We start from the raw sequence: 26,871 nt of genomic DNA, 5'->3' as shown, positions 1-26,871 counted from the left end.
ACCCGGCATCATGGTGTGGGGAGCGATCTCCTACACTGGCCGTACACCACTGGTGATCGTCGAGGGGACACTGAATAGTGCACGGTACATCCAAACTGTCATCGAACCCATCGTTGTACCATTCCTAGACCGGCAAGGGAACTTGCTGTTCCAACAGGACAATGCACGTCCGCATGTATCCCGTGCCACCCAACGTGCTCTAGAAGGTGTAAGTCAACTACCCTGGCCAGCAAGATCTCCGGATCTGTCCCCCATTGAGCATGTTTGGGACTGGATGAAGCGTCGTCTCACGCGGTCTGCACGTCTAGCACGAACGCTGGTCCAACTGAGGCGCCAGGTGGAAATGGCATGGCAAGCCGTTCCACAGGACTACATCCAGCATCTCTACGATCGTCTCCATGGGAGAATAGCAGCCTGCATTGCTGCGAAAGGTGGATATACACTGTACTAGTGCCGACATTGTGCATGCTCTGTTGCCTGTGTCTATGTGCCTGTGGTTCTGTCAGTGTGATCATGTGATGTATCTGACCCCAGGAATGTGTCAATAAAGTTTCCCCTTCCTGGGACAATGAATTCACGGTGTTCTTATTTCAATTTCCAGGAGTGTAGTTAATGATTTGTCTATGTCCAATAAAGATACCTTAGAAAGGAATTTTCTTTTGAAAATGTCTTAAAACCATTGAAAGAAGTGTTAGTCTTTTGAATTTGCATTTCAGCTGAGCATCTACAATCTCCATCGTTTCTAGGTCCCCAGTTCCGTACAATATAATATCCCTACATGAAAAGTGTCCTGCACCCAGCTTGACTTCCGAATCCTCTGCTGGCTCTATACAAAGTCTCTTCCCTTAACTTACCAACCCCCTATCCCCCTCCCTCCCGAATCACTTCTTGCCCTTGCTCCTGACAGCCACTCTGTGACTCAGAATACACGAGTGCTTCTCCGCTTGTGCCAGTAAGAACTAGCATTCCCCTACTAAAAATATGCACAATTCAATTACATATTGAAAATGAACCACCATCTGAAAAATACAAAGCTACACACATAACTTAAATAATATGTCATTTGCTTCCAGTTCTATTGTGCCCGAAAATAATATTCTGCCTTTTACAAGCTTGGATCTAAATAACTAATCATGGAAGTAGTGCATTCACACTTATACAAATAACAATGAATATACTTTAAAACGTATGGAATAATAAACTTAGCCTGCTGAATTGACGGCTTTTCACGCGCAATCTAGTGATAGCATCAAATCTTATGGATAACATACCGTTTTCCCATTGCAAGTGTTTTTAACATTGGGAAGGTAACTTTTAATTAAACGAGTTAGAAAATAACTACTAATTTAGACAAGTGTAATATGATAATGAATGGAGAGCAGTGAGAAGTGTCATACTGCGTTCATTTGCCGTGTAACTGTGAAGGATCTGATGGTCTGACATATTTGCGTAAAAAAGATATAAGAATGCAATCTTATGAGAAAACAGCAGAGCTCAAGATAACAGAACTCACTGACCTTTGCAAAAGTTGCGCTATTAATTTGCTGGGTATTATTATTTTCTGGATGGCAAGTTAAGATGTAGTACATTGTTTTATCTGCATTACTCTGAAGACCTGTTCCTTTTGTAGCATTTATTAATCATGATGCAAGAGCTTTTAATTCATTTTCACTGTCAACTAGTTACAATTACAGCCATTAACAAACAGAATGTCCCTATCACCGCAGCAGAAAGTTGTACGAACTGAATCACTGTTACCAAACAATATTTCAGGTACTTTTATGAAGTGACTGATTTTTATGATACATCTCCTCATGTAATTACAATATTAATGATAATTTAAGCAATATAATATGCGTATACACTAATGACCCAAAACATTACGACCACTGCCCACAATGAAACTGAATGCTGCCTGGTGGTGTTACAGGTTCATGAGGCAGTAAGGAAAGTATATAAGCAGAGCAGGGACAAATAAGCAATTATTCTAGGGGTGAGATTTTCACTCTGCAGTGGAGTGTGCGCTGATACGAAACTTCTTGGCAGATTAAAACTGTGTGCCGGACCGAGACTCGAACTCTGGACCTTTGCCTTTCGCGGGCAAGTGCTCTACCAACTGATCTACCCAAGCACGACTCACACCCTGTCCTCACAGCCTTACTTCTGCCAGTACATCTCCTACCTCCCAAACTTTACAGAAGCTCTCCTGTGGACCTTGCCAGGCTGTGGCCGGCAAGTTGCCAGGAAGTTTCAATTATTCTAGGGATTATATGGGACATAAATGGGAAAACCAATGACGATCAACTTGGACAAAGCGCAGATTGTTATGACCTGGTACTTGGTAACAAACAAATCAAATGGTGAAACTGATTGGCTGTTCATGTGCTCCATCTTGAGCATCTATGAAAAGTGGTTGAAAGAAGACAAAATCATGATGAAGTAACAAGGTGTCGATCATACACGTCTCATCACAAAATGGGGAGGTCAGAGGCTCGCCCACTCTGTAAGAGCACAATGCTATTGTACAGACAAGGGTGTCAGAGCAAACCATTCAGTGCAAATTGCCGAATGTCAGGCTCTGCTGTTCCTATGTCCTCTGGTGTTCCTATGTCGGCCCGACGACATCGTCAGTTCCAACTGCAGAGGGAACAGCATCATCGAGACTGGACTGTGGATCAATGGAAACATGACATCTGGTCTGATGAGTAGTGTCCCTGATATGGATGTTGCTCTGTACTATGGAGGATATTCATCTAGGCTTCTGTGGGACTTGAAATAGTAATAAAACACACCCTAAAAGCTGTGGACTATGAACATTACTGCAGACCACCTGTACCCCTTCATGCTCGACGTCTTCCCCAAAAGTGATAGCTCTTCCAGCAGCAAAACTGTTTGTCACATGGCCAAGACTATACTACAGCAGCTTGAGGGGCATTACATTGTACTCACACTGATCTCTTGGCCACCAAAATAGACTGATCTTAACCAAATGGATCACATCTAAGATGCTACCACGCAACATTTCCACGCCCACAAACCAGGAACTGTGCGAGACGTCCAAAAACATCTGGGGCACATACCACCAAAAACACACAAAGGACTTGTTGAAATCATTCCACACAGAATCACTGCTTTACTGAATGCTGTCTCTCAAAGCAGGAGGGGGGGGGGGGGGGGGGGGGGTAGAGGGAGAAGGAGAGTATTCAATTAGTTACACATAAATTACGTTATTGAGGCCATCACCAAAAATAAGTTTTTTCAAGCATTTCCACTTATGGTTCTCTGTCTATACTCACTTGATCTCAAGGAATCGTCTACCACCATATGGAAAACAACATGGACTTCAGCTAAATTTGAATGTCTTGTCAAGTACACATCACCAGTTTGTAGATTCTTTGTCCCCAACCTTCGAGACTGGAAAAATAATAATAATTTGTAATCATGTAAGTGGATTATTTTCTAACCTTAAAAAAAAAAAAGATCATTCGTAATAAGATTAATCTTGTTTCACCTAGAGTAGAATGAAACCAGTGAACCATGTTACAGGGACACTCCACATATTTTGTAAATGATTCTAGGAGTCAAAGCAAAGTTTCTTGCAAATTGACAGTATGCATCATTTATATCTATCAAGATACTTAAGTTTCTTTATATGGACTGGTGTACCTTAATAGCGCTTGAATAATTTGGAAACAGAAGATTGTTACATGCAAATGATGCAGAGAGATGTTCTAGCACACATTTTTAAGAACCTCAAGCCAGATAATTATCACTATCCGATCAAAAGTATTTGGACACCTATTAGTGGACATTAGTTCCACCCTCTGCTGAGGACATTTTCAATCAGGTTTCTGAATGTCTGTGGAAGGATGGCAGCCCATTCGATCTCAAGAGTTGAAACCAGAGAAGGTAGTGATGTTGGATGCTGGGGTCTGGAGCAAAGTCAACATTCTAACTCATTCCAAAGATGTTCCATTTGGTTCAGCTTGTTACTGTGGCAGGTCAGTCTATTTCAGGAATGTTACTGTCCATAAACCATGGTCTCACAGATGCCGTTTTATGATAGTGTAGATTGTTATACTAACACAAACATCATCTCCAAACCATTCCTCTGCCATACACAGCACACAATGATGTAAAATGCACGCATATCCTTCCATATTTAGCATTTTCTGAAGTGCCTCGAGGGACTCCCCCCCCCAACCCCCTCCCCTCCCCACACGCACACACACAGTACTGTAACACCACCTCCTCCATACTTTGCTATTGGCATTGTACATTTGCAAAACCCTTCCATTTGATTGCAACAGTGTATTTTGTGATTCATCACTCATTTCCAGTTATCCACTGTCCAGTGGCATCACTCTTTACACCAGTTCAAGTATCACTTATCACTGACTGCAGAAACGTGGGGCATACGAGGAAATGCTCAACCACTGTACCCTATTCTTTTTCACTCCCCCACACAAAGACATTGTGCAAGCTGGACTACTGGGAACACTTTGAAACTCTTGAATGATTCCATTTAATTTTTTACAACCACCCCCTGCAATGCTCGACAGTCCCTCTCCTTCAGTGCAGGTCAGCCTGGTCTTGGTTTGGCTGTGGCTGTTCCTTCATGTTTCCATTTCACAGTAACATCACTAACAGTCAACAAGGCAGTTTTAGAAGGGTTGAAATGTCTGTAATGGATTTGCTACTCAGGTGACATCTAATGATTTGTCCACATTTGAAGTCACTGAGGCTCTCCTGACCAACCCATACTGCTGTTACTGCTTCCTTACTGACAACAAAATGCTCCCTGCCTCCTTTCATACTGGTGAGTTTGCCTTATGACAGTCACATTACACAGCAGTGTCTGGATACTTTTGATCAGGTAGTGTATATGTTGTGGCTGCAGCTTGAGACAGTCAATCAAATATCATTTCAGTACTGTGCCCTTAGTACATCAACCTTAAATATCAGTTTCATGAAGGTGATTTCCAGCAATGGATTGTTTTTGCAGATTTATTTTTATAACTGTAAACATACTGCTTACTGGCAAAGCTACACACACAAATTATGGGTACATAAATTTACACAATATGCATTAACAAGCAGTAAAGAATTCTTGCTGTCTCAAAGAATTTGAATCTCTGGTCAACCGAGTATAAATTTGTGGTGCGGAATCCTCGTTGATTTCATAATTGGACCATATTTTATTAAAAACATAAACCAGCCACAGTTATGACAATCTCTCACCAGGAATTCTTGAAAGGTGTAATCATAATTATATGACAAAATATGGTAGGACCTTGATAATCCGGCATGCTCGGGGATCTTTCAATGCCACATTATCAGATACGCCAGATTCTCAAGGTCATTTTCAAAAGCCTGGTTTTAAAAAAGGGACATAGCCGAAACCTATAGTTCTAATGTAAAAAAACAAGTAACTGTCATTTATTGAACACAACAGGAGGGATTACAGTATATAAAAATAAGAAGTATGTATTATTTTCCGGTGAAAACAAAACTGAATTGAAAATCAAATACTATACTGCTCTATTAAATCAGTTTAAAGTTCAACATTTTAGAAACGTTCAATATACATAAATAAATTTTTGGTATGCTATTTACAAAATAAAAAATGCACCACTGATTTGAAAATATCACGGGCAAGCTAAATAATAAAAATTGCCAACAAGATTTTAGTGCAGTTCAGTTGGCATCACTGTCTTTAGGAATAGCACACATATCTGACATCGATTGCAAGGAGTGTATCAAACTGATGGTTTAGCTGAAATTTTCTTTTGAGCTCTCTGGAACACTGCAAACTTCTTTCTTGGACTGAGCTCTTCTTTTGACAAAAATATGTTGTACAACGTGCAACTGCACAACTTCAGAAGTGTTGTGTTGTTGGACAGTCTCAATGAATTACACAAAAGTGTTTAAGGCTTCTGAAGCCTCAGTCCAATAAGTGTGACTAGTAGGCATTTCTTCTTTGTCATTCTCAGTTTCTGGTGCCCTCTGTGGGTTGAAAACACTTTGCAATATCACATTGTCCGCCCGACAGCTAAATTTCAGTTAGTGTTGATCAATTGGCCACCTACTTCTGCTGAAAACACAAGGTGTTCATTAGTGAAAGCAGTTCCAGAGCAGTCAGATGCTGAATCATCATCATTTATATCAGTTTTCACTTCAGCTTCTTCGATCAGTTTATGCCATTTGTTTCTCCAGGCCCTGTGCAATATTGTAGTTTTGACGGAGGTCCAAGCAACTGTAGATATTAAAATAGAGTTTTTAATGTTAAAATTACATTGAAACTCTTTGATGCTGCTATCTGAGGTTATGATCTTTTGCACAAACATTCCTCTGAACCATCACTTGAAATTTTTTACACTCTCTTGCTCCAGGGATGGAATTAGTGACATAATACTGGCAGGTAGGTATGTGCAAAAAAAAAAAAAAAATACCTGACAGAGGCTCTGATTCTGGAGGGTGAGCTTAGCAATTCAGTATAAGAACTGCCTTAGAATTTTTGGAACAACTTGACTTTAATCCATGCATTAGTCTGTGCATTGTAAATAACCGAGCTAAAAACACAGGAAAATTTCTTATGCATGCTGGTCTATGGAGTCTGCCAGAATATCAAGTGTTGGACTATCGTGGTATTACTGCATATAATTTCAGTATGGTGGTTGTACTGCATATTTTGCTTTAGCGTACAGGTAGATATTGACTGAAACATGTCCAGAGTTGCAGATAGAACTTGGTGGCATTGTTAAATGGTAAACACTCACCCCTCATCCCACAATGACTTTTCTTTTAGGACATCTTTGAGGAATGGCGCTATATGACATGGAAGTGGAAAATTACAAGACCTGTGCCCAAATTAAGGCAAAAATACTTCAAGCTGTTTTTTGGTCTCTACATACTCTATCACTGCTGCACATTTTTGTTGATAAAAACTTCATTGAACATTCAAGATATCAGTTTTTATTGTCTTCAAAATGTTATACATCTTTATGTAGATAGTTGTTTACCTTGTATTTTTATTTTTCAAAGAATATTTATGTCTTTTATCATCTAAGAACTGAAATCACCCTGTTGCTGTTCTAGAATGAAACCTATTTTGAAGCTTTAAAGTCACAGTGAAGTTTACCCATTTGGATAACTGGGGGCATTTATTGCTTGTTCAAATAACACATTATATTTTATTTTACTCAATCCATAACATGTTTTATTTATTAATTGAAAAAATATACTGAAAGTTTCAGGTACTCCAAATGGGAGTGCAATCACTTACATCAAAATGATTTTGAGCCCTCCACATGCTTGGTGATTAACTGAAAAACAGTAGTGTTTCCAGCATCTACAGAGTGGCCAGAAACAGTCTGAAAAGCTTGTATGGATGTTGCAGGGTACATTGTGCTGAGAAATAATTGTTAAGAAAAAATTTGACACATTGTACCATTTCCAAATTAATTAGCATTGAAGTTAACTGATTAGGCCATTGCACGTGCAAATTCAAGCAGCCCACTAGATACGGTGTCACCAAACGTGTTCTTTGTTTGGTTTCCTGAAACCAGACAACAGAGGAATACACAAACTGAACATGGCACGGAAGTGAGGATAAAATCCAAGCCAAAGGCTGAGCAGTCTCATGCACTATTATCTAGGCTATGAGAAAAACTGACACTAATTGTATCTGACAAGCCACTTTAATTTGCACATGCAACAGCTAGATCAGCTAATTTCAATGCTAATTAACTCAGAAATGGCGCAACATATCTAATTTTTTTCTGACCAATTATTCCTCAAGAACAAAGCCAGCAAGCACTGCATTACACAACACTACATCTACTTCTGCATGACTACACTGCAATTTACACTTAAGTGCCTGGCAGAGGGTTTTTCAAACCACTGTTTCTCTACCATTCTACTCTCTAAGAGCACACAGGAAAAATGAACACTAAAATTTCTCTGTACAGGCCCCAATTTATCTTATTTTATTATGATGATTATTTCTCCCTATGAAGGTTGGCAAAAAATATTTTCATATTCAAAAGAGAAAGTTGGTGATTAAACTTTCATTAAAAGATTCTGCTACCATGAAAAATGCTTTTGCTTTAATGACTGCCACCCAACTCACTTTCACATCCATCACACTTTCTCCTGTATTTTGCAATAATGCAAAATGAGTTGCCCTTCTTCAGACTTTTTTAACATCCTCCATCAATCTTATCTGGTAAGGATCCAGCCACACAACAATACTTCCAAAGAGTACAAACAAGTGTAGTGAGGCAGTATCTTTAATACACCTGTCACATCTTCAAAGTGTTCTGCCAAAAAAATGCAATCTTTGGTTTGGCTTCCCCACAACATTATCTACGTGATCGTCCCAATTTAAGTTGCTCATAATTGTAACTGCTAGGTATTTAGTTGAACTGACAGTCTTTAAATTTGTATGATTTAATGTGTAACTGAAATTTAAACTCACACTTTCCCTTATTCAGAGGCAATTGCCACTTTTCGCACCATATAGATATTTTGCCTTAATCATTTTACAATTGCTTTGATTTTCTGATGAATTTATGAGATGTGTGTTGATAGGCTGTTTCCTTTGAGGTAATTCATGAAGTTGAAACACAGCATATATTCGAAAATCCCATTGCAAATCAACATCAGTGAATGGGTCTTTAATGTGCTGGATTACTTTATTTCCTTTCTTGAATACTGATCTGACCTATACAACTTTCCCGTCTTTAGGTATGGATCTTTCATTGAGCAATGGTTGTATACAATTGCTAAGTATGTGACAATTGTATCAGCATACTCTGAAAGGAACTCAACTGATATACTATCTACTAAGTGGTGATAGTTTCTTTGCTTCACCAAGGATATCTACTTCTAAGTTACTAATGTTGGCACCTGTTCTTGATCCAAATTCTGGAATAATTACTTCACCATCTTTGGTGAAGGAATTTCAGAAAACTATGTTTAGTAACTCCACTTTAGTGGTACTGTCATTGGTAATATTACCATTGGTATCACACATTGAAGATACTGACTGTGTCTTGCTGCTGGTGTACTTCACATATGATCAGAATCTCTTTGGATTTTGTGCCAGATTTCAACAAAAAGCACCTTACACTGAAGTCTGCACTAAGTTTTGAGCTTCAGTAAAACAACGCCATTCTTAGAAATTTTGTGTTTTTTTTTTTTTTTTTAAATTTGGCATGCTTTTTTCATTGCCTTTGTAACAGCATTCTGACCTGTTTTGTGTATCACGGGGGATCGTTACCATCTTTTATTAATTTATTTGGTACAAATCCCTAAGTTGCAACTCATACTAGTACTTTGAATTTAAGCCACATCTGGTATTCACATCCATAATTAGTTTGGAAGGAGTGGAGACTCTCTCTAAGGAAGGCATGAAGGGAATTTTTATTTGCTTTTTTTAAATATTAGGTGGTTGTTTAAGTTTGTAGATTTTTCTTTTGAATGTTGGTATTCTGGTTGCTATGAGTTTATTTATCAATTATTTTTATTTGTAGTTCACTGTGTCTATTTGAGTTTACATATTACCATTTGGAGATAATGACTGGAGCAAGTGGTGAAATCTGTACATTTCTGACAGGTTCTTCTGTACGAGTGTAATACAGGGGCGGCAGTAGTGGAAGACAGCCAGAAACATTTGCGCCATGTATGCGGATAATGCCATTGAACAGAGCACATCAAAAAAATGTTTTTCTCATTTTAAGGAGAATCATTTTGACATTAGTCACACTCTACATTCATAAAGACCTTTTGGGTTTGATGAAGATTGTTTAAAGGCATTAATCCACAATGATCCATGTAAGTGTACTCAAGAACTGGCAAATATGATGAACTGTGATCATTCCAACATCGTGTGACACTTCCATGCAATGGGGAAGGTTCAAAAATCGAGAGTACTGGTGCCACATGCTCTAAGCCAAAATCACAAAAATCAGCAGGTGGTCTTGTGTGCATTTCTGCTTGCACTTCATCAATTGGTTACTCAACAACACAGATCATTCCTATCCTCTGTAGTTACTGGTGATGAGAAATGGTGTCTTTACACTAACATAAGGAAAATAAAGGAATGGTTGAGTCCAAACAAAGCAGTAAGTCCCCATACAAAGACCTGCATGCTTCCACAAAAGATAATGTTAGGCATCTGGTGGACACCGACGGTGTGATGTATTACAAATTGTTTCCCTGAGGTGTAACCATCACTGGTGACATTTTTTGTCAATAACTGAGACATCTTCCAGATGCAATGCAAGAACAACAACCAGGACGATTACGTGAAGTGATACTACTCCACAACAATGCCTGCCCACATTCTGCTAGACTGACAAAAAACACTATACAGGAGGCAGGTTGGGAAGTCATTCCACACCCACCTTATTCACCTGATTTTGCAACCTCAGATTTTACCTTTTCTGCTCTCTATCGAACAACCTTCAAGGAACTTCCTTTGTAGATGAAAATGTGCTTCAAACACGACTGTAAGAGTTCTTTGCCTGAAAACTGTGTCACTTCTACAGTTGTGGAATCAAAAAGTTACACCAGCATTGGAAGATTGTTGTAAATAGTGAAGGAGAATACATTATTGACAACAAAGTCTCTGTTATGTGTTTGTTTTAGGGAGCAAAAACAACTGCAGCCTTGGCAGCAACGTCAGTGGCCTCATTTCCTATCAGACCAATGTGACACCAGGAATCCACATAAACATCACCGTGGCTCCATGAAGAGTGAGCAAGTGACAACTTTCCTGGACCCGTTGCACTACGGGATGGATGGTGTGCAGTACACAAAGGCTTTGAAGGGTGCCGAGAGATTCTGAGCAGATGATGCAATTGAAAAGCCTGTGTTGTAGGATGTACTGCGTGGCCTGATACAGGGTGAAGAACTCTACTGTAAATACTGAGCAGTGTTCTGGAAGCCGATACTGAAAAATGTCGGTGCCAATGAAGAAGGTATAGTGAAATTGGGCTGCCACACAAAGCCAAGGTGGTGAAGGGTTCACACCCACCGAGATAGTTGCAGGTAGCATGAAGTTAAGCTGCCTGAGCAAGAGCCAAAAGCGAGCTCCAGGAGGTAACAGACGAGGGATGTGCCCCATACTAACAATCAAAGGATTCATTGAAGAAAGAGGCATAGGATGGATAGCCACACGTGGCAGACAAACAGCATGCATATCTGCTGAGGAGAAAGTCATCGCAGTAGGACAGCAGTAGTTTGGCAGCTTCTGCATACAGAATTTAACCGGGCTAGTGCAAAAGGTGCCAGTAGCCAAACATATGCCACTATGGTGGATAGTATTGAGACGGTGTAAGAGGGAGGGACATGCAGATGCATAAACGAAACACCCATAGTCTAGTTTCGAACGGACAAGGGACCAGTACAAACCGAGGAGGGTAGTTCGATCTGCACCCCAGGAAGTACCCAGAAATTCATACAAATGGTTTTAACAGTGGAAAAACTAAAGTCATTGTCAGTGCTCCATGAGTAAAGATGATCGAGACATCACTGAAGATGCCGCTCAATGGGACAAGTCCATGGAGAACTGCAATAGATGGCAAAATCATCAACAACAAGGGAGCCGGAGATGCCCAGCGGGAGACAGACCACTACAGGGTTAATGGCGATAGCAAAGAGGACAATGCTCAGGACTGAAACCTGAGACACACTATTTTCCTGGATACAAGTCCAACAAGACAGAACCCACATATAGCTTGAAAACTTGGTCTCTTAAAAAGGAAACTGAGCAGGCAGTCATGAAAGCCCCATGTATAGAGAGAGTACAGAGGATACGAATGCTCCAGCAGGTGTCGTGGGCTTTCTCCAAAACGAAAAATATGGCCACAGTCTTGGGACTTCCGCAGAAAACCATTCATAACATGAGTGGACAAAGTGATGACAATGTCAACTGCAGAATGCTGTGCTTAAAATCCACAATGTGCAGTAGTTGGTAAATTGTGAGACTCAAGCCATCACACCAGCCGGGCATGAATCATAATACATTCCATCACCTAGCAAACACAGCTGGTGAGAGAAATGGGGTGGTCGCTAGAAGGAAAGTGTTTGTCCTTACTGGGCTTAGGTATGGGGATGACGATGGCTTCATGCTAGTGTCTGTGAAACGTGCCCTCTGCCCACATGCAGTTGTACGTATCAAGCAAAAAGTGCTTGCCCGCAAGAGAAGATGCTGCAACATCTGAATGTGAACAGCATCTGTCACTGGGGCAGAGGATCAGGATGGACTGAGAGCATGATCGAACTCCCTCATAGTAAAGGCAGCATTGTAGCACTCACGATTCTGAGAAGAGAAAGACATCGCTGGAGATGACTCCACTTGTTTCCAATGGAGGAAGGCAGGGTGACAGTAGGAGCAGCTCAAAATCTCTGCAAAATGGTGGGCCAAGATGTTGGACATAGCAACAGGGGCCACAATGACATCATCCACTACTATCAGGCTGGAAATCGGGGAATGGATCTTGGTCCCAGAGAGCTGTTGGAGGTTGACCCACATGACGGAAGAGGGAGTGGAACTGTTTAAAGAACTAGTGAATGAAATCCAGCTAGCTTTTTTGCTATCCCACAAACGCAATGACACTGTGTACATAACTGTTTATAATGAATGCGCTTTGCCAGTTTGCCATCATAGGATGACGCTTAAAAACATGGAGAGCACGTCTCTGTGTGCGAATTGCATCACGGCACCCCTCAGTCCACCAAGAGATGGGGACACGGCGTACTAAAGAGTAAGTGTAAGGAAATGAACATTCTGCAGTGATAAGGGGAAATAGGGAAATGTTGTTCATCAAAGGTTGTCAAGGAGGAGTAAAGCTTCCAGTTGGCCTGCAATTGGATGTGCATGTGATTGGGGTAGGAGTCAACAAACGGATAGCACAAGGGAAATGGTCACTTGATTATGAGTCAGAGGGAACAGACCACTCGAGATGATGGGCAAGCTGGGCAGTGCAGAAGGATAGGTCCAAAAGGGAATAGGTGCGCGAGGAGTCGGAAAGGAAGGCAGGTGCTCCTGTGTTAAGGCAGAAGAGGTTAAGTTGATTGATAAGGTCCACCAAGAGGGCACCTCTCGGACAGGTTCTGGGAGAACCCCAAAGGGTATGGTGTGCATTGAAGTCACCAAGCAGCAGAAGGGGTGAGGCAGATGCCCAACAAGCTGGAGGAAGTCTGTCCTGGTGAAATCGAATGACAGAAGGATGTAAATGAAACAAAGGGAAAAGGTCAAATGAGGAAGGCAAAGGCGAACTGCATCAGCTTGAAGGCAGGTAGTCAGAGAGATGGGTTGAGTTTGCACATCATCCCGTATGAGAAGCACGACGACTACATAAGATGGAATGCCGACGTTGGTGGGGGGGTGGGGGCGGTGGCGGTGGGGGGTGGAGGGGGGTGGGGGGGGGGGAAGGTCAAAACTGACTGGGAAGAAGTGCGAGAGCTCAGAGCAGTCTTGAGGATGCAATTTTGTTTCCTGAAGGCAGACAACAAATGGACAATGTGATTCAAAGAGCAGCTGTAAATCCTCTTTGTTGGATCAATGCTGTGAACGTTCCATGGGAGGGAGTTATGAGGGAAAATTGAAGGGGTGTGACCTTGGTGGCTGCCAAGTGCCAGCCTTTGAAGACTCACTGCTACAGGGCACGGAGGCAGGAGGATCCTGCTCCATATGGTCTACAAAAGAATCGGCATTCGTTTGCTGTTGGCCTGCAGAGTCCAGGGCACAAAAACAGTCGGTGGTGTGTACCAGCGACACGGAGGTCAGCCAAGCGATGGTATCACATGGCAACACTGTCGAAGGGGCTCTTAGAGTCAGTGAAGGTGAAGTGACTTTTTCAAGCCTTTCCAGTTAACAGAGGAAGACTCAAGTGCTGATTGGCTGGAGGCACTTAGGAAGTCTTCAAGGGAGTATTCCTTCTGTCCTTTCTGGCCTGCCAGTTGTGTAGCTGGTGACTTTGCCCTGATAGGCGAGTTTAGTGGCGTGTTGCACAGCTGGAGGAGGAGACAGCAATGCTACCATGACACTGGGTGATTCCACAACAGCGGTGATAAATTTCAGGTTGCATGTCTGTGTGGCCATGTCCATCATGGAGAGAGATATTTCTCGATAGTAGAATGCAAGATTTCCGTCTAGCCAACAACTTGCGAGCGACCGGGTAAGAAACTTTTTCCTTCAGCCGGATTTCCTGGACAGTCCGCTCATCGAGATACATGGGACAATCGCAGGAGGAGGCAGCATGGTCATGATTGCAGTTGATGCAGTGGCGAGGAGGCAGACAATCATCCTTGTGAGCATCCCTACCACAGGTTACATGTTTGGCTGGGTGTCAACAGGACTCTCGAGTGTGGTTGTAATGATGAAACTGGTAGCAGCGCATTGGGTTCAGAATGTACGGTCTGACTGTTTTAACTTCATAACCTGCTTTGATCTTTGATGGAAGAACCATTCTGTCAAAAGTGTGAAAGTGAGTGCGTGTGAGCACTAAGGAGGGATCTACTTTTCTCATCACCCAATGGATGGCAATGGCACCCTGATCGGAGAGGTACTTTTTGATTTCTGCCTTGGTCAGACTATCGAGCAGCCTAGTGTAAATAAGACCACATGAAGACCTCAGCGTTCGATGGGCCTCAACATGAACAGCATAGCCACGGAGGACCGAAGCTGCAAGCAGTTGTTGCACTTGAGAATCAGAAGTAGTCTCCAAAAGCAAAGTACCATTGCATAAACGAGAGCAGGATTTCACAAGGCCAGCAACTGCATCAACACCTCTCTGAATAAGAAACAAATTTACCGTAGCAAAGGACTAAACATCTTCAGTACATGAAACCACGAGGAATTGTGGTGCAGCTGGGAGGGTCTTTGAATCGTTAGCCTCATTCTGTTTACGTTTTGTAGCCGTTGACTGTGAAGATGATTGGCCCATTATGAGAAAATCCCCCATGATTGACAGCGTCTCCAATGGAGTGCTCCTTCCAACTGGGGGGCCCCTTCAGAAGGGGCGCCCCTGCCTTAGGTGGCTGTTTACACCTCAGGTCACACCTTCCTAACACCTGACAGGGTGACCAATCAGCAATTTAGGGAAGTAACAGCCCAGGCAATCACTCCTCCCTAGGTCCGGCCTGTACCAGTGGGTATGTGTGAACCCTACCTGTCGACAAGCGGCAGGAAATTACACGTTACCCAGTCACCTGTCACATGTCAGAGGCATGGGCCGGCCTTCAGGAGTACACAGGGAGGAACAAAAAGAGAGCCCTCAAATGCCGAAGCAGAGGAAGGATAGGAGAAGGTGAGCAAAGGAAGAAAACAAGGAGCAGTGGAGAGTATTCTGACACTGAAACTTCCTGGCAGATTAAAACTGTGTGCCGGACCGAGACTTGAACTCGGGACCTTTGCCTTTCGCGGGCAAGTGCTCTACCAACTGAGCTATCCAAGCACGACTCACGCCCCATCCTCACAGCTTTAATTCTGCCAGTACCCCGTCTCCTACCTTCCAAACTTCACAGAAGTTCTCCCGCAAACCTTGCAGAATTAGCACGCCTGGAAGAAAGGATATTGCGGAGACATGGCTTAGGAGAGCTTGTGTGAAGTTTGGAAGGTAGGAGATGAGGTACTGGCAGAATTAAAGCTGTGAGGACAGGGCGTGAGTTGTGCTTGCGTAGCTCAGTTGGTAGAGCTCTTGCCCACGAAAGGCAAAGGTCCCGAGTTCAAGTCTCTGTCCGGCACACAGTTTTAATCTGCCAGAAAGTTTCATGTTTTAATCTGTCAGGAAGTTTCATATCAGCACACACCCCGCTGTAGAGTGAAAATTTCATTCTATTCTGATACTGACTACCAAAAATGCTGATTACATTTCCAAAAACAGCCCAGACGTGTTCCCCAAGGGAAGGGAAAAAGAACTGCAATAGGACAGACACAGGAAGGGAAAATATGCTTCAAAGCTGGGGCCCCGTGGCAGACAAGCACGAACCCACTAAAGAGCGGCAAGCCCCCTGGGGGGTCATTATGTGTATATGTTATGGTTATTAAACTTATAGAAGAACACTATTAACTTATGCACCAACCTAAGAGACACATTTTGCATATATTTTTGGTGGATTTGGATGTTGTGGTGGTCAGTCTCACTAAAACGACCTTGTGGTTACTAATTACTGTGTCCCTCAAGATGCTCTCTATCAGCTCAGGATTATTTGTTGCTAAGTGTTGAAATATGTTTTTGAAACAATTTACACTTTGAGTGAGCTCCTTAACTAACTACTCAAAATAATATTTGGAAAAAGCACTTGGTACGTTTTCTTATGTTTTATACCTACCACCAGCTTTGTATTTTTGCCAACATACTGACAGTAGGTAGAAGTCACTATGAACTATAATTGTATGAGTGGGGTGATTTGATTTGATTTGATAGGTAAGTTTTCTTTGAACTGATCAGCAACTGGATCATCTGAGTTGGGCAGTCGCTAAAATTAACCAATTTCTGAATTTGCAATATCGTGGATTAATTGCAGGCCAGCAATTTATGTTAACCAGTTCAATATTGGAACAGTGGAAGTTGCAAGATTCACTTTCTGTTTAACTGAAAACTAGTTTTGGGCTACGTGAACCCATTTTCAAATTATCCACATAGACAAAACAGTATTTTCTGAAACAGCATATAGCATGGATTCCGGAAACAGCGATCGTGTGAGACCCAACTCGCTCTATTTGTTCATGAGACCCAGAAAATATTAGACACAGGCTCCCAGGTAGATGCTATTTTTCTTGACTTCCGGAAGGCGTTCGATACAGTTCCGCACTATCGCCTGATAAAGTAAGAGCCTACGGAATATCAGACCAGCTGTGTGGCTGGATTGAAGAGTTTTTAGCAAACAGAACACAGCATGTTGTTATCAACGGAGAGACGTCTACAGACGTTAAAGTAACCTCTGGCGTGCCACAGGGGAGTGTTATGGGACCATTGCTTTTCACAATATATATAAATGACCTAGTAGATAGTGTCGGAAGTTCCATGCGGCTTTTCGCGGATGATGCTGTAGTATACAGAGAAGTTGCAGCATTAGAAAATTGTAGCGAAATGCAGGAAGATCTGCAGCGGATAGGCACTTGGTGCAGGGAGTGGCAACTGACCCTTAACATAGACAAATGTAATGTATTGAGAATACATAGAAAGAAGGATCCTTTATTGTATGATTATATGATAGCGGAACAAACACTGGTAGCAGTTACTTCTGTAAAATATCTGGGAGTATGCGTGCGGAACGAGTTGAAGTGGAATGATCATATAAAATTAATTGTTGGTAAGGCGGGTACCAGGTTGAGATTCATTGGGAGAGTCCTTAGAAAATGTAGTCCATCAACAAAGGAGGTGGCTTACAAAACACTCGTTCGACCTATACTTGATTATTGCTCATCAGTGTGAGATCCGCACCAGATCGGGTTGATGGAGGAGATAGAGAAGATCCAAAGAAGAGCGGCGCGTTTCGTCACAGGGTTATTTGGTAACCGTGATAGTGTTACGGAGATGTTTAACAAACTCAAGTGGCAGACTCTGCAAGAGAGGCGTTCTGCATCGCGGTGTAGCTTGCTCGCCAGGTTTCGAGAGGGTGCGTTTCTGGATGAGGTATCGAATATATTGCTTCCCCCTACTTACACCTCCCGAGGAGATCACGACTGTAAAATTAGAGAGATTAGAGCGCACACAGAGGCTTTCAGACAGTCGTTCTTCCCGCGAGCCATACGCGACTGGAACAGGAAAGGGAGGTAATGACAGTGGCACGTAAAGTGCCCTCCGCCACACACCGTTGGGTGGCTTGCGGAGTATAAATGTAGATGTAGATGTAGATATGAAGCTTGTCACGATTATACATAAACTTCATTTTCAATTCCATACTAAACATGTTACTAATTAACTGTAACAGATGATTTGAAGATAGCCAGCAGGCCTGAAAGCAGTAATGTGGAAATAACGGAAAGTGAAATGAAGACTGAATTTGACAGTTTCAAATTAATCAAAAAACTAGGTATCTTACCAACTCCTAATCCGATACCCAAGACATGTTCTAATTTAACACATTAAGAACCCTGTCACAGAATTCAACAACAGAGAAGACAGAAGCTGCTGTTTGCCTGGGAAGGAGGATTTTGTTTCTGTCAAGGAAAATGGTTCCAGTTTGTAAACAAAAATGACTAGTGCTGGGAAACGTGGGTGAGCTGCATCAAGCATTCAAACATTAACATTCAGGACTGAAAATATGATTATCCAAATTTTGCTCGTTGAGACCCAAGAAGAGTGTGCTGGCTGGTGCAACTGGTACCCATAGAGTGTGTGTGTGTGTTTTTTTTTTTTTTTTTTGTAGTATTCATTAAAATGAGAAGCTCATGTTGTAAACCTCCAGATTGGAAGTGTTGACACATGTTGCCAACTGTCAACTTAACATGTATAAACATTGTCTTGATCAGGTCATTTTTAATCCTGCACAGCCAAAATGTTTATCTGTTAATATGTGAGAATGGCTCAGGTAAACATTCTTTAATGACATACCCAGGAGTGTGCTATCTTGAGACTCATAGCCCTCCAGCATAACAGCACTACATTGCAGGTGGCCTATGCCACAAGTCATAGGGGCCACATTGGTGAGGAAACAACTCTGCAATTTAAGAGCTCAGGCAGCAGTGGGCTTGGTACAAGGGGCTACAGTCATCACAAACCTACTCACTTCCACAGGATCACAAGCTCAAAAATGTGTGTCACATTATCCTGATGCTTCAGCAACATTTAGGCTGGCACACAGCTGAAGAAAGCAAGGGAAGTTCTCTTGGCAACTGCACTGACTGCTGCTGTGATTCTTCATCCAGAAGCTTTCCTGCAGTCAGCCCATGATCTGTTGTCCAAAGCCAGCCTACCTACTGATGAGAATTTTCTCTCCCGTTCTGTCACTGAGCATCCAGTTATCTCCGAGCTACATCGAGACTTGGCCTCTACATCATGGACTTCCTGGACTTGGGTACTTTGGCCCAACCCTAGTTGATGTGTAACTAGACATTCAATTCCTCATGAACCAATACACTGACTAGAAATTGGGATTTAGTTTTCCATGTTTTACAGTCCACTGGACTTACATTTCTGTCCACTTCAAAGACAGGAACTTAATTGTGAACTACTATTTGTGTTGTGTAAATGCACTCTGACAAGAGGACTGGAAGATGATACAGCAGCCTAGTACAAAAACCTCAAGAATTTTATAACCATATCTTTCATCTTTTCATCATTGGAATGGCAAAGGACCATGTGATTGTATCAGTGGTACCATCAAGAGACTTGCTGCCCATGCCAGTCTGCAGTGCATCTAAAACTCTCACATAATGACACCCACACAGTTTTCTGACTGGTGTTGTGAGAACATTACAGGGTGTCACTTTAATCATAAAACTAAAAATGAGTATGTTGAAAAAACTCTCCTTCAAGAACAGTACAGATTCACCCAACTGCAGATACCCTTATGTTAAACTGTGTTATTTCCACTGCCCTTAACACCATCCAAGCAACACAACAGAAATACCTCTTTCACACAGATCCAACAAGACTCATACCTAAGTGAGATCACAGAATTTTTGCATTCAAGTACAAAGGTCAGTGGTGGCTTGTACAATTTTCAAATGTTAATGACGATAACCAGCATGGTTAAAATTAGCAACCTACATCCTCAAGACCCTTCACCTTCATTTGTATACCCTGAGACACTTTATTCCTTTACTGTTGTCAAGAAGGACATACTTACAAAACTTTATGTGAGAACGGCAACAGGCTGAGCATATGTCCTTCCACCAAAAGATGCACAAACAGTGTTATATCTTGCTACCCAGTGTTGAGGTAAGGTAAGTCTTGATGATAGATTTGTCATCAACTTTGTTTGTGTAAATCTGAGCCAGTTTGCCATGTCCTCCACACGTGTTTGGCTGGGATGATTATGTGATGCTTTGCTTCATTGAAGGTCAGAGGTCATAGTCTGTTACCTTGCATATTACAAATGATTGCTGCTGACCTGTTGACATTGCTACCTTATTGTGCATTGCTAATGCATAACCTTCTTCAACAGTTAACATTCCTTTCAGTGCTTTATGTCATTCTGATGGAGTCTGCATACAATTTGTATTACTTTATTGCATCACACAGTATTAATTTATATCTCCTAATCCAAATGCCATCTCAACTTGATTTTTCACTATGCTATATAATGTAACGTGAGGATGCAACTATATTGTTTTCATTAATTTTGAAGGTGACATGTTTCAAAACATTCAAAGTCAAAGGTCAAGGTCACTAACCTTAATTTTCTACACTGAGTATGGACATGTCACATATCATTTGAAAATCACAAATTTCACAATTCTCCCTCTGTCAAAACATAAGTTACAGCCATTTCTCTACAGTCTCTGTCAAATTTTCCACACTTTTCAGAAGTTTGGTTGGTATGACAGAACTGTGACTCTGACCACAGCGACATATTTTTGAGACTACATTATTAAAGAATACATGGAAATATGCCTGGCAGATAATCTGTTGAACCCTGATAATGACTACCAGTTGGACAGTGCATGAAATCCCATCATCTCCACAGTTTGTTCTAATTGAAGCCAAAAGAATGCACCAACAACCGCGGCAACTGGCAACACAGATGACATCTGAGTTCCGCAGTTCCACCAGCGAGGACACTGCTGTTGTGAAGTGTGGTTCATGTGTGAACTTTAATTTTGACACATGCCTGGGATACTCGCAGTGCACTATACAGGGTGGTCCATTGATCGTGATTGGGCCAAATATGTCACGAAATGAGCATGAAACACAAAAACTACAAAGAACGAAACTTGTTTAGCTTGAAGGGGGAAAGCAGATGGCGCTATGGTTGGCCCGCTAGATTCGCGCTGCCACAGGTCAAATGGATATCAACTGTGTGTGGTTTTTTTTTTTTTTTTTTTTTTTTAAAAATAGGAACCTCCATTTTTTATTACATATTTATGTAGTACATAAAGAAATATGAATGTTTTAGTTGGACCACTTTTTTTGCTTTGTGATAGATGGTGCTGTAATAGTCACAAATGTATAAGTACGTGATATCACGTAACATTTCTCCAGTGCGGACACTATTTGCCTCGTGATACATTACTGTGTTAAAATGGACCATTTACCAACTGCGGAAAAGGTCGATATCGTGTTGATGTATGGCTATTGTGATCAAAATGCCCAACAGGCGTGTGCTATGTATGCTGCTCAGTATCCTGGATGACATCATGCACGTGTCCAGACCGTTCGACTGATAGTTACCTTATTTAAGGAAACAGGAAGTGTTCAGACACATGTGAAATGTCAACCACGACCTGCAATAAATGATGATGCCCAAGTAGGTGTTTTAGCTGCTGTTGCGGCTACTCCGCACATCTGTAGCAGACAAATTGCGTGAGAATCGGGAATCTCAAAAACATCGGTGTTGAGAACGCTACATCAACATCGATTGCACCCGTACCATATTTCTATGCACCAGGAATTTGAACGTCATGTACAGTTCTGCCACTGGGCACAAGAGAAATTATGGGACAATGACACATTTTTTGCACGCGTTCTATTTAGTGACGAAGCATCATTTACCAACAGCGGTAATGTAAACCGACATAATATGCACTATTGGGCAACAGAAAATCCACGATGACTGCGACAAGTGGAACATCAGCGACCTTGGCGGGTTAATGTATGGTGCAGCATTATGGGAGGAAGGATAATTGGCCCCCATTTTATCGACGACAATCTAAATGGTGTAATGTTTGCTAATTTCCTACGTAATGTTCTACCGATGTTACTACAAGATGTTTCACTGCATGACAGAATGGCGATGTACTTCCAACACGATGAATGTCCAGCACATAGCTTGCGTGCGGTTGTAGCAGTATTGAATAGCATATTTCATGACAGGTGGATTGATCGTCGAAGCACCATACCATGGCCCGCACGTTCACCAGATCTGACGTCCCCGGATTTCTTTCTGTGGGGAAAGTTGCAAGGATATTTGCTATCGTGATCCACTGACAATGCCTGACAACATGCGTCAGCGCATTGTCAATGCATCTGCGAACATTACGGAAGGTGAACTACTCGCTGTTGAGAGGAATGTCGTTACACATATTGACAAATGCATTGAGGTTGATGGACATCATTTTGAGCATTTATTGCATTAATGTGGTATTTAGAGGTAATCACGCTGTAACAGCATGCGTTCTCAGAAATGATAAGTTCACAAAGGTACATGTATCGCATTGGAACAACCGAAATAAAATGTTCAAATGCACCTACGTTCTACATTTTAATTTAAAAAACCTACCTGTTACCAACTGTTTGTCTAAAATTGTGAGCCATATGTTCGTGACTATTACAGTGCCATCTATCACAAAGCGAAAACTGTGGTAGACACGCATCGGACAAGCCGTCCTAGTGTGTTTGAAGAAGTAGTGCACGCTGTTGCTGCATTAGTGGACAGTGATCGACGCCATATGATTCGTGAGAACACCCATGAAACCGGATTAGCACATACAACTGTGCTTCACATCCTGAAGGAATGCCTGGGCATGCGAAAAATTGCATCACGGTGGGTTCCACATGAATTGACAGAAATGCAGAAATGGATGCGTTACGACGCTGCACAGATGCACTTGGAGCGCTATGAGTGCGAAGGAGAGGCTTTCTTACACCGTATCGTAACACTGGATGAGTCATGGGCCACATCGTACAAGCCAAAACTGAAATGCCAATCCAACGAATGGTGTCATTATGGGTTGCCGTGAAAGATGAAAGTGCGTCAGAGTCCCAGTATGGTGAAAGTTATGATGATTCTCATATACGACTGTGATGGTGTTATCCTAATGCATTGCATTACTCCACAGCAAACTGTCAGGGCACAGTATTACTGTTTGTTTTTGGAGCATCACCTGCAACCAGCTTTGCGAAAGAAGCGACTTCACTTTCTGTGCAACCCACCCATCATTTTGCACGGCAATGCGCGGGCGCATACAGCGCAAGCTGTGGCTGCTCTGTTCGGTCAATGGGACTGGGAAGTACTGTACCATCCACCATACTCCCCAGACTTGAGCCCTTCTGACTGATTTGACTCCGAAGATGAAGGAACCACTTCGTGGCATTTGCTTCAGAACTGTTCCAGAGGTTCAACAGGCAGTAGACCGCTCCATTCGCACCATCAACAGAACAGGCTCTGCTAATGGTATATTACGCCTTCCACATCACTGGCAACGGGTTCTACACAATGCTGGTGACTACTTTGAAGGACAGTAACAGGTGCAAACATGTAACTCCTTTGTATCGGTTGTGAATAAATAGTTGCCACTATTTAAGTTCCAACCCTCGTATTATGGATCCCTGGTGTAGAGAAGCAACTGAAAGAGCTGAAAATGAGTAAGTTCCCAGGTCTGGATGGAATTGTTTGGTTTTACAGACAGTACTATAAAGTATTGAGCTCTTACATAGCTTGCATTTATTGTGAACCTCTCACCCAGTGTGAAGTCCCAAGTAAGTGGAAAAAAGCACAGGTTTCTCCTGTGTATAGGGAAGGGTGAAAGAATGGACCCTCAAAATTACAGAGCATTATCCATAACATCAATTTGCTGCAGAATTCTTGAATGTATTCTGGGTAGTTCGAATACAATAATTTTCGTTCAGACAAAAGATTTAGAAATTATCTCTTTCGCGAAATTAAGCTTGCCTTTTCTCATGTGATGTCCTGCTGCTGCTGTTTGCTGATGATGCTGTGGTGTATGAGAAAGTGTCATCCTTGAGTACTGTAGGAGGATAAATGATGACCTAGACAGATTTCTTGTTGGTGTGAAGAACGGTAGCTTTCTCTTAATGTGGAAAAATTTAAGCGCATGCAGATGATTCTCCAAAAACTACCCTGTAATGTTCACATATGGCATTAGCAGTATGCTGCTCGACACAGTTACATTGATTAAATATCTAGCTGCAATTTTGCAAATCAATAAGTAGTAAGGGAGAACTTCAGTTTATTGGGAGAATTTTAAGAAAGTGTAGCTCATATATATTGGAGACCACATATAAAACACTAGTTTGACCCATATTTGAGAACTGCTCAAGTGTTTGGGATCCCCACGAGATCAGATTAAGGAAGACACTGAAGCAATTCCAACATGAGCCACTTTATTTGTTGCCAGTAAGTTCGGTCAACATGCGAGTATTAGAGATGCTTTGTGAACCCGAATAGGAATTCCTAGAGGGAAGACGACTTCTTGTTATGATCTACTATTGGGAATATTTAGAGACTGGCATTTGAAGCTGACTATGGAAAGAGTTTACTGCTGACAATATATATTGTGTGTAAGGACCATCAAGGTAAGGGAATTAGGGTTCATACAGAGGCATGTAGACAATCACTTTTCTTTCACTGTCTTTGCCAGTGGAACAGGAAAGGAAATGACTAGACTTAAAGAGCAGGACATTTGTTCATGAATGACAAGACCAAAACATAAAAGAAAACCACAAAAGTAGTTATATGCCAATGATAGTCCATCCCAAAAAGATATCAGGTATTAACAAAATTTAAGCATATCACATACCATCTGTTCTGTAGATGTTAGTGTCCCTAAGTGATCATGACTCCAATGTGCATTACGCCAAGATACAACTTCTTTAACTTCTTCCTTTATTTTCTCGAGCTGCTCTTCCACTGATGGAAAATGGAAATCTGTTGACTGCTGGCAGACCCCAGTGAGCTCTGTAATGAAGTATTTATAACATACAGTTTTCAAAATATACAGGACAGTGAGGTAATTATTACTGGACAAAGCAACCAATAGACCCAGCTGCAGAGGACCATGTGGCTAGGTACAGCTATGTTCCAGTGCAAACTGATGTGCCTTGTTACCTTGTAGAGCAAGCATGGGAAATGATCACAAAATATTTTCATGGACAGTGCCAATGGCTTTCAGTTAATGACACTAAATTTATAGATGACAAGAAAGGCAAAGACATGGCATTTCAGAGTCATCAGGCAGCAATTTCTGCAAAATTATGAGCAATAAATATCAACATTGCAAAGATATCACAGCTCTTGTTGCACATAACTGGACTTCCATACTAGCAAGGGCACAGAGGAACCTTTTCTTTACAAGGTGCCAAAATAAATGAGTCGTCATGTGCAAATGAGAGGATATAGTTGCAAACAGGGTATCCTGTGACAATATGAACCACCTGCATTGTAGCCAGTGGTTTCTTTAGACAAAACGTGGATTCATGCGTGTAACACTGAGTAAACATTGACAAAGTGACAGTGGGCAAGGTGCATTGTCACACAAAAGTTTTGAACAACATTTAATTGTTATCACTCAGGAATGAACAGTGAACCTAAAAAGAAAAAAATTATGTACAACAAAAACCAAAAAACAGCAATATTTCAATCAACTCTTATTTATTTTTCTCTTTTTTTAAATAATTTAGAGGAACTTATTGAAATACAGCTGTTGTTTGGTTTTGGTTCTGGATACTGTTAGATTAGCCAGTGTACTCAGTCCACAATGTAACCAAGTGGGGAGGGAGGGGGGGGGGGGGGTTAGAAGAAAAGAAAAATGTTGAGACTCAGCTTATTCTAGGATTATCTTCTAAAAATACAGCCTTTTTGACAATTTTCCAACTCTCAAAAAGCATGAGAATAAACCACCACCTTCTAGTAGACTAAAAAGTAAAATACGTTCCTGGCTGGTAAGGAATTACACCCATTACGAGCCAAATCTAAGAAAAGCTGTTCATTAAATTGACAAAATTTAGAAAGAAAATGGATTTTTTTCCATTTGATTGCTGTCATACCATCCCGTAGAACCAATTTGGAACCTAACAAACAATAACAGATTCATTGTATTAAAACATAAAACATCTTGCTCTCAGAGCCAGAGGGGGGCGGGGGGGGTGTTTTATCTGCTGTGACATTAGAAAAAGAGACATCATTGTGAAAATAGTCTAAAGGGACATGTCATCCTGTAGAGTATATGCAGGCTGGTCAGAAACAGTCTGAAAAGCTTGTAAGGGTGCTGCAAGGTAGGTCGTGCTGAGAAATAATTGTTAAGGAAAAAAGTCGGTATGTTGCACCATTTATGCATTAATTAGCATTGAATTTAGCCAATTAGGCCAATGTGCATGCAAATTCAAGCAGCCCATCAGATACAATTAGTGTCATTTGTTATAGTGTAGATGATAGTGCATGAGTGCTCACTACCGTCCCATGCCCAATTTTTGTATCACTCTCTTGTTCAGTTTTAGGAAACTGAACAAAGAACAAGTTTGGCAACACCATCTCTGTCAGACAGCTTGAACTTGTGCACACAATGGACTTATTGGTTAACTTCAATGCTAATTAACTCAAACTGTGCAATGAATGTAATTTTTTTGAACAATCATTTCTCAGGACAGCCTGCCCTGCAACACCATTACATGCTTTTCAGACTGTTTCTGACCACCCTATATATGTTTGTGTAGCATGTGACAGTGCTCGCTTGTAAGCATACCAGAGTGTACACTATAAATGTGACAGTTTTCTCACCCTGGCCACATCTTCAGTTCTCTTTACTGAGTAAAACTTGTTTTCTACATAAACTGAAATGAAATAGTACTATATATGAAAGCTTCAGAACATGCAATTCTTAACTGATCTTTCCAATCATGTCACGTAAGTCTCATAGAACACACACAGTCATTTACACATATCTGACACTACACACTTTTACTTAATTAGACATGTTAAACGATGCAAGGCATTATTGGTATTTTATATTCC

General features: G+C 41.5%; 1 protein-coding gene and 1 non-coding gene across 2 annotated transcripts in view; both read right to left on the bottom strand.

Annotated features, from left to right (window-relative positions):
* LOC126184911 (protein C12orf4 homolog) overlaps window positions 1-26,871 on the bottom strand; it is a 141,096-nt gene that overhangs the window by 51,835 nt on the left and 62,390 nt on the right. The window contains exons 7-8 of the mRNA XM_049927573.1: window positions 24,662-24,819; window positions 3,297-3,414 (exon numbers count right to left, since the gene is read on the bottom strand). Of these exons, the coding sequence (XP_049783530.1) occupies window positions 3,297-3,414; window positions 24,662-24,819 (276 nt within the window). The remainder of the gene's footprint in view (window positions 1-3,296; window positions 3,415-24,661; window positions 24,820-26,871) is intronic.
* On the bottom strand, window positions 15,394-15,468 carry Trnas-cga (transfer RNA serine (anticodon CGA)). The gene has a single exon. It is a non-coding gene; the product is annotated as a tRNA-Ser (tRNA).

Source organism: Schistocerca cancellata, chromosome 4 (genome assembly GCF_023864275.1).
Source record: "Schistocerca cancellata isolate TAMUIC-IGC-003103 chromosome 4, iqSchCanc2.1, whole genome shotgun sequence".
NCBI classification, from domain to species: Eukaryota; Metazoa; Arthropoda; class Insecta; order Orthoptera; family Acrididae; genus Schistocerca; species Schistocerca cancellata.
Note: the sequence above shows the minus strand (reverse complement) of the source record. Positions and strands in the feature narration are given on the sequence as shown.